Genomic DNA, 8,455 nt, shown 5'->3' on the forward strand with positions numbered 1-8,455 from the left:
TGCCCAACTCAAACTCTGAAACTGTGAAGCTCTGTGGACACCTCCAATGCCTCCACCTTTCAAACGGGCTTCAGAAAACCCAGCCTCCTCCCCTGGCCAGTCTCTACTCTCTAGGGGCCCTTAGCTCCACCCTGCCCCTGAGGGACCAGCCCCTGACAGAGAGCCTGGGGCAGAGATGGGAGAAACAGGAAGAATAATTTAGATACAAAACAGGTTTGGGTAACTGGGGTCTGCTGGGAGGAGCAGGGATTTGGCAAGAGTGGGTCCAGGACTCTGGTGAGTGTCCACCGTGCCTGGGTGTTTGCTGTCAAGGGAAAATTGCACTGAGAAAAGTTAAACAGGCACAGCAGACTTTATTCAAGACTATGGCAATAGGAGAAAGAAACTAAACTCAACTCCGCTGAAACAAAAGATGGGAGGGGCTTTCAGCGCTGGATGGGCTCGTGGGAAAGTGCCAGAGACAGAGGGGAGATTGATCCATGGGAGTAGATAGCACACTGACCTACTCCTGAGTTTGCAAATGTTTTTGTCTGTGATCTGGCCATCTGTGTTTGCTAATTGCTGTGTATTCAAGTTCAACTCCTACCTTCTCACAGAGCCCGAGGGACAGGGCTTCTATATTCCTTGATGATATCTCAAAGGGATGGCTCCAGGTCCCTAAGAAAGTCATTCCTGGGTTGTATAACTGGCAAGAGCCGGGAGAAGATTTACCTCCATTTCAAAGGAACAGAGGAAGAATTTGCAGTGACACGTGTTCCCAAGTAACTGTTCTAAGAAAAGGGAGGTCGCGGACCCAGTCAGGAAGAAATCCATGTAAAATTTCGGTGAGCTCAGGGGACTCTTAAGGCTGCGCTCGTCACTGCCATTATGTCGCCTCTGCCCATCCAAACGGCCTCTGCACCTGCCTGGTGCTCCTCCAAGCCGCGAGAAGCAAGGCAGATTAGGAGGTACCGACCTGGGGTCTCTGCCCTGGCTCCCACCGCCTGCAGGGACATCCATGTGGACCAGTGTCTGAGTGTCCATGTGGGTTTGTCTGTGTCTTTAGGGGACAGTGTATCCCTCTGGTTGTCTGCCTGTGTCTCATCTCCTCCAATGTTTTTGTTTGGTTGGGTTTGGGGGGTTTTTGGGGTGGGGGCGATAATTAGGTTTATTTATTTATTTAATGGAGGTACTGAGGATTGAACCCAGGACCTTGTGCATGCTAGACATGCACTCCACCACTGAGCTATACTCTCCCCCTCCTCCCCCAATGTTTTTTAATTCATTCATTTAAGAATCTAATACACACTTATTAAGCACCTTCTGTGGGCATGGCCCGTTCATCAAGTCTGGGTTTGTTTACCTTTGCATTTGTCCACACCAGGTCTGTCTGTCTTTCTGCATCCCATGTGTAACTGCCTCTCCAGGTGTCTCTATCTCCCTGTCACTCTCTTTCTGCCTCTCTGTTTGCTTGTAAGTTTCATCAATTCACTCATTCATACATCACCAACATCCCCTGAGGCCTCTGAGGAGTTCACAGCCTGATGGAAGAGACAGACACCAGCCCAACCCAGGGTGACCAAGGCTGGGAGACAGGGAGGTGCTTGAGGCTGAGGGTGGGCAGATGATTGAGGTGGGGAGAGTCAGAGAAGTCTTCAGGAAGGAGGTGATGTTTGTGTCTCTGGGCCTGGAGACGTGGTCCCATTTAGGTGGTGTGTGCTGGGGCAGAAGAAGAGGAGAGAAATCAAGAGACCACATGTGCCAACCTCAGACTAGAACAGTGTGGGGAACAGGGTAGAAAGAGCCTGCAAAACACAAATCCCCCCCCAAATTAAGGGTTCCAGGCCCCTAGCTCCCTGCTCCTTCAGACACAGGATCCAGGGCTCCAGCCTCTCCTTCCTCAGACCCAGGATCCAGGCCCCCAGCCCCTCTTCCCTCAGACCCAGGATCCAGAGCCCCAGCCCCTCCTCCCTCAAACCCAGGACACAACACAACCCCATCGTGATTATCTAGGAGGAGACCAGCCCAAGCGAGGGAGGGAGGGCGGGGGTGGAGGAATCCTGGCCAGGCTGGGTAGCCGGCATGCCTGGGGCTTGGCTGGGAGAACCAGCCTGGCAGAAATCAGAGCAAGAGGAGCTGTCCTCGGTGTCTCCATTCAGCTCCACAATCTGGCAATGGGAGTCCCCAGAACCGTCCAGCTGTGCCTCTTTGGGACTGTTCTCTGCCTGACAGGTGTCCAGACTTTTGAGTCCAATGGTAAGAAGGGCAGTTGGGTGGGGGGACGTAGGATTCTCCTGGGTCTGAAGGAGGAGGGGCTGGGGCCTGGATCCTGGGTCTGAGGGAGGAGGGGCTGGGGGCCTGAATCCTGGGTCTTGGTAGGAAGAGGCCTGGAGACCGTGTCCTCTCCATTTCTCATTCCCTCCTCCATTCTTCCGATATCACTGATTTCCTCTATTGTCTCTCGTCCACCACCCCAGCCTTTCCCATCCTCCTTGCCCACGCCCCCATTCAAAGGTTCTTCTGGAGAATCATGGAGGCTCCCTCCAGAACTGGCGGGGAACCTTAGCCTCATCCTTGGGCAACCCCCTCCCCCAGTTTGGGTCAGGACAGGGACATATTCATATCAGGACTGAAGCAAGTACAAAGACAGGGAATTCAAGAGGCCGGAAGGAGGCTACGCCTGCTCCCAGTGATTGTGTATGTGTGTGTGTGCGCTCATTCACAGAAGAGAATTTGATTTCTGTTTGTGTCTAAGTGTTAGCATGTCCTGTGGGTCTCTGCGCTTGTGTGTGCTTCTCTGTATCAAGATTTGGTGTCTGCGTGTTTGAACAAATGCTTTTATGGGTCTGTTTATCTCTGAGCCTCGGTTTCTTTGTAAAAGAGATGTGTGTATCAATTTGCATATCTGTTTCTCTTTGTGTCTGTGCATCTCTGTGATTGGCAGGCGTGTATTTCTCTCCGTGTACCTATGTTTGGGTGCTTTGATGTGTGTGTCTGTCTCTCTGTGTATCTGTGTCACGCGTCTCTGTGTATCCTGCATATGAATACAATTTTAAGTTGTCTATTTTTGTGGGTCTCTTTTTGGTGGATCTCTCACTTCACCTAATTGTGGTCTCTCATTTTATTTGTGAGTCTGTGATTCTTGGGTCTGTATCTGTCTCTCTCTGGGTATGACTTCCTCTGTTTCTGGGTCTGTGTGTTGTGACTGTTTCTGTATCCATATGTTTTTCTGCCTGTGATTGTGATTTTGCTTGTGTGAGATGCTGTGCCTTAGTTTGGGGGAGTTCTACTGGAGGGTCTGTATGGTACTTATTTTGTGTGGCCTGTTTGTGTATCTGTTCTGTGTGTGTATTGCTGGGGCTGTGTGTGTATTTGTATATGAGATTGCACATCCCACTGACTGTATTAAAGTGTCTGTTTTCAACTGGTGGCCTTTTGGTGCTGCTGGACATGGTGAGATTAGTTGGGAGAGGGACAAACAGAGCAGAAGTGAATCACTTCCTCCTTTATCAAAATCTCAGTGGGCTTCCAGAGAGGGTGGAGATCTGGAACAGCCTAGGGGGAAAGAACTGGACTGACAGGTGCAGAGGTCATTACTGTGTCAAGAGGTAGACACAGCCATGACCAGCCACAGCATCCTGTGAGAACCACCCTGCTTAACTCAAGGCAATAAGGCCTGTCTCCCCTCAGAGCAGAAGAACCTGGCCCGTGTGACTGTCACCTGCAGGGTGGAGCCCTGAGTTCCTGGCACAGGCTCATCTCTGGCCTGCTCCTCTCACCCCACCCCTGCTCCTCTCCCCAGGGTCCCAAGCCCTGCAATGCTACAGTTTTCAGCACATCTACTTTGGGCCCTTTGACCTCAGTGGCACGAAATTCCTCAACATCTCCTGTCTCCACGGATGCTCTGAGGCTGTCTTGTCTCTGAACACAGGTGAGGGGCAAGAAGTGCAGAAAAGGGAGGGCTGTGAGACAGGGACAAGGATGAAAGATGCGGGGAGGGAGAGGAGTCAGGGGGCTGGGGGTGGAATTGGGTAGAAGAGGAGGGGAAAGATAAGGCTAGAGATAGGGAGGTGGAGGGAGGAGAAGGGAGAGAGAGAAAAGGGGATGAGGGCAGGAGATGGGAGGAGGAGACAGTGGGAGGCCAGGAAGAGGAGGTGGGAGAGGGCAGAAAGGAAGCCGGGAGGGAGAGATGAGGCAGAGAGGGTTGGTGATGAGAGGGAGGGGAAGAGGCGAGGGGAGGAGCTGTAGGGGAAAGCGGAGTTTGAGAGGGAGGGAGAAAGCGATGGAAGGGAAGGGCAGGGCAGGAAGGAGAAGTGGGGCTGTGTGAGAGAGGAGAGCCCAGGAGGAGTTGGAGGAGAAGGAGGAGGGGAGGAGGAGAAGGCGGAAGAGAGAGGAGAGAGAGATTAGAGACCGGAGGGAGAGAGGTGGAGAGGTAAGACAGGAGGGGGCGTGGGAGAGGAGGAGAGGGCTGGGGAGGAGAAGGCAGTGCACCAGACCCCATCCCCTCCTGCCCCCAGGGTACCGCGCCGCAGTGACCCTGGTACAGAAGGGGTGCTGGACAGGCCCGCCTACGGGCCAGATGCAGTGGAACGACAAGGCGCTGCCGCCCGACTACTCCGTGGTGCGCGGCTGTGGGACCGACTTCTGTAACGCGCACCTCTTGACCCACGACTCCCTCCCCAATCTGAGCCCAGGTGTGCGAGGGGGCGGGGCTGGGCGTGGGGCGGGACCAACCGGGCTGGGAGGGGCCCAGGCCCAGGCGGGAGGGGCGTGGCTTCCGCCGGGCTCCTCCCGTAGGCCCGCTAGGATTCCAGCCCCTACTTGGAGCCAGGCAGTGCGCACGCAACCCGCACGACCGTACCTGAGGACCATTATCTGAGTGTACGTCTCCACTCTTGCCAGCGCCCAACCCACCCACGCTCAGCGGCATCGAGTGCTACGCCTGCGTGGGGATCCATCCAGAGGACTGCACCCCGGAGAAATCCCGACGGGTCCAGTGTCACCAGGACCAAAGGGTCTGCTTCCAGGGCAATGGCCAAATGACCGCTGGTGAGGACCTGGGATTGTAGGAAAGCCTGGGCAACCGGTGTGGAGACAGGGCAGGCCTGACAGGGAGACGTGGCTCCGGTCTGAAGGAGGAGGCATGGCCCTATTCTAAAGAGGGAGACTGGAAGGTGATCTAAGGGCCCAGTCGTGACCCTGGCCTCTGAGATGGAGGTTCAGGTGCAGCTGCCTCCCTCGATTCTGACCCCTCCCCACTGCTCTACCCCCAGGCAATCTCTCAGTCCCTGTGTACATCAGAACCTGCCAGCGGCCCTCCTGTACCATCAAGGGCACCACCAGCCCGTGGACCAACATCGACCTCCAGGGCTCCTGCTGTGAGGGGCATCTCTGCAACAAGGACTCCGTGAGCCAGTCCTTCACCAGTGCCTCGGCCACTGCCCCTCCCCGGGCGCCCCACCTCCTGCTCCTGCTCCTCACGGTCCCCCTAATGGTTGGCACTCTGAGAGGGCCCCTCGGGCTCTCCTCATAGACAGCCCCTCCAGCCTCTCCACAGGCAGGATGCTGGGGGCAGGGCACACGCACCCCGTTCTCACTGCCCAGTCCCTGGAATGTTGCACTCCTGTCTGTCTCTTTCTTCCTCCTACTTTCCCACCAATGCCCAGTCCTTACCTGGTCAGCAGGCCTAGGAGAAATTTGGCAGAGTCCCCAGCATCCCAGAGTGGGAAGAAACAGCCACATCCCACCCTGCATGAAGAGCAGACCTGATCGTAGATATCACTTGCTCAGCACCAAGCCCTGGTTCCTCAAAACCCATTTCCTGTGCTCTCTCTCCAGAGCCTAGGACCAGCTCCAGCAAGGAGCTACGATGATGTCTTTATTAGTATCATCAGGGGAGCCTCAAGAAGCAGTATATCCAGTATATTCTAGAAGTTCAGAGCCCAGACCTTGGAGCTAGGCTGCATAGATTCCAACCCTAGTTCTACTTGCCTGTGGGTGACCTTGGGCAAGATCCTTAACCTCTCTGAGCCTATGTTTCCTCATCTGTCAGGCAGGGGTGAAAATAAAACCTACCATAATGACAAGAACTACTTCAGAGTGGTTGTGATCAGGATTTAATGGGATGAATATGGAGTCCCAGGGACACAAAAGTCACCCAAGTAGCCAACTGCCTTAATCCCCATGTTACAGATGAGGAAATCAGAGGTGAAGGCATTTGTTTGAGCTCATATATCCAGTAAATGGGGAACCTGGAGTGTGACTTCAAGCCCTATGAACTGCTAGGCAACTCCACCTCCCAGACACATGAGTGTTGATTAAACTGACAGAAAAACACTGGAGGCAAAGCTGAACCAGGCAAAATTCTCCAACCAATGGAGATCAGGGAAGACTTCCTGGAGGAAGCAACCTTAAGCAAAATCCTAAAGGATAAAGAGGAAATGGCAAAGAGAAGGAGGAGGAAGGGCATTCTGGGTCAAGGAGAAAGCCTGGACAAAGAGCTGGAGGTAGGAAGGGACCCAGGGTGTGCAGGACACTTACACAAGCAAGTGAGCTTCATAGACATGGAATCCTCCAGCACATCCTCTGTGCACGTGCTTTACAGTGTCCTTTCCCATCATTTCCCCCCAACTTAATCCTCCCAATGACCTGGTGAGGTAAACAAGAAAGGGCGCTGCATCCCCGTTTTGCAGACAAGTTGCCCAAGGCACAGGAAGAGAGAGTGATTTTCCAAGTAAGTGCCATAGCAAGGATGGACTTCCACATCTTCAACTCTATTCTGCCAGGCAGCTTTGTGGGGAGGAGGGCATCTCAGAAACGCTGCTACATGCCTGTGAGGACAAGGAGAGGGGCTCTAGGTGTCCCTACAGCCTGACAAAGATGGGGAAGCTGAATGTCATTATTCGTACATTTGTCCCAACTACTGAGCACCTACTGTGTGCCAGACACTGTTCCAGTTGCTGGGCCTACAGCAGTAAACAAAACAGGCAAAAGTGCCCACCGTCTAGGAAATAGCCTTTCTAGTGGGGAAAGCTGACTTTGAATTTGATTGCAAATGTGGTTCAAAGCTACAGTGGTCTGTCTGATGTGTCCACTTGGTTAGGCTACAGTCCCAGTTATTTATTCAAATGCTAATCTCATTGTTGCTGTGAATGGTTTTTGGAGATGGGATGAAAGTCCATGATCAGTTGACTTTAACTAAGGGAGATTATCCAAGATCATCTGGCCAGGGGCTGATTCAGCCAGTTCAAACACCTTAAGAGCAGAGCTGAGGCCTCCCTGCAAAAGAAATCCACCTGTAGACAGTAGCTTCAGCCCATGACCAACAGTTCCAGCCTGTCCTTCCTGACAGCCTGCCCTTCCTGACAGTCTGCCCTATGATTTTGAACTTGCCTGGCAGCCCCCCAAAATCACATAAGCCAATTCCTTGCAATCAATCTCTTAATATATATCTCCCACTAGTTCTGTTGTTCGATTCCAGAGTGATACAGAATCCATTGGAGGATTTACACCAGGTGGATAGATAGATAGATAGATAGATAGATAGATAGATAGATAGATATGCTACTCTGATTAGGGGTTGGGGCATCGGGGGTGACTTCACTGAGGACGAAGCCTGTGCTGGGTCCTGAAGGGTGAGTAGGAGGTCACCAGGTGGACAGAGTAGGGAAGAGCATTCCAGGCAGGAGGGCCACCCCACAACAAGGTCTCAGAAAACATTTGTTAAATGGCAGAGAGACAGCAGGACAGAAGCAGGAACAAATAAGCGACAGAGGGAGCTACAGGGAAGGACAGTCAGCAAACATTTATAACCTCTTCTTCTGAACTGGGTGATGCCAGGGACCCAGCAATGAGTCAGACCCAACCCAGCCCTCCTGGCCTGGAAAGAGACAGTCCCAAACCTGGAGGCTCATGGCTGATGAATCACAAAGCACGAAGGTCTAAGGGAACTCCAAAGAGGTAGACCAGAGAAGGCTCTTGATGAGAATGGATCTCTGAGAAGACTCCTAAATGACAAGCAGGAATTGGCAAAGGAGCAGGAGGAAGGGCATTCCAGGTAGGAAGGACTGTATGCATCAGGGCGGGGCGTGGTCTGTGTACAAAGTGAGAAAAGAAGATGAGGATGGAGAGGATGGCAGCACCCCTGAGGGGCTTAAAATGTCAGATGAGGATAAAGTTTCCAGAACTTACCCTGCAGCCAATGGAGATCCACAGAAGGGCTTCAAGCAGGGGAGAAGCATGGTCAAAGCCAGCTGTCCCTGTGATCCTGCAGGGGACCCACGGCAGGGAAAGAGGCAGCAAGACCAGGAAGAGGTTGGTGATGGGGTCTCTCATTCACGGTTTCCAGGGTCAGAGGTCATTTAGTGTTGAAGGGCTCAGAGGGAGAAGGAAGAACCAAGAAAACAGAATGTGTCAGGGCTGAGGAGTAAAATTCCTGACGAGTGAGGAGACTGGTTTCCTCTAGAGGTTGGGAAGG

General features: G+C 53.0%; 1 protein-coding gene across 1 annotated transcript; it reads left to right on the plus strand.

Moving 5' to 3' along the window:
- Nucleotides 1–2,074: 2,074 nt before the first annotated feature.
- LYPD5 (LY6/PLAUR domain containing 5) lies at nt 2,075–6,088 on the plus strand. Its single transcript, XM_010946776.3, has 5 exons — nt 2,075–2,235; nt 3,782–3,910; nt 4,497–4,673; nt 4,882–5,028; nt 5,253–6,088. Exons 1-5 carry the CDS (start codon nt 2,154–2,156, stop codon nt 5,510–5,512), a joined length of 795 nt encoding a protein of 264 aa, XP_010945078.3. The 5' UTR covers nt 2,075–2,153; the 3' UTR covers nt 5,513–6,088.
- The last annotated feature ends 2,367 nt before the right edge of the window (nt 6,089–8,455 follow it).

The sequence above is a fragment of the Camelus bactrianus genome, chromosome 9, assembly GCF_048773025.1.
Source record: "Camelus bactrianus isolate YW-2024 breed Bactrian camel chromosome 9, ASM4877302v1, whole genome shotgun sequence".
Taxonomy (NCBI): domain Eukaryota; kingdom Metazoa; phylum Chordata; class Mammalia; order Artiodactyla; family Camelidae; genus Camelus; species Camelus bactrianus.

Coding starts and splice junctions, on each gene's coding strand:
- LYPD5 (XM_010946776.3), top strand. CDS start 2,154: ATGGGAGTCCCCAGAACCGTCCAGCTGTGCCTCTTTGGGACTGTTCTC. Junction 2,236..3,781: donor CCAGACTTTTGAGTCCAATG/GTAAGAAGGGCA, acceptor TCCTCTCCCCAG/GGTCCCAAGCCCTGCAATGC. Junction 4,674..4,881: donor CCTCCCCAATCTGAGCCCAG/GTGTGCGAGGGG, acceptor CACTCTTGCCAG/CGCCCAACCCACCCACGCTC.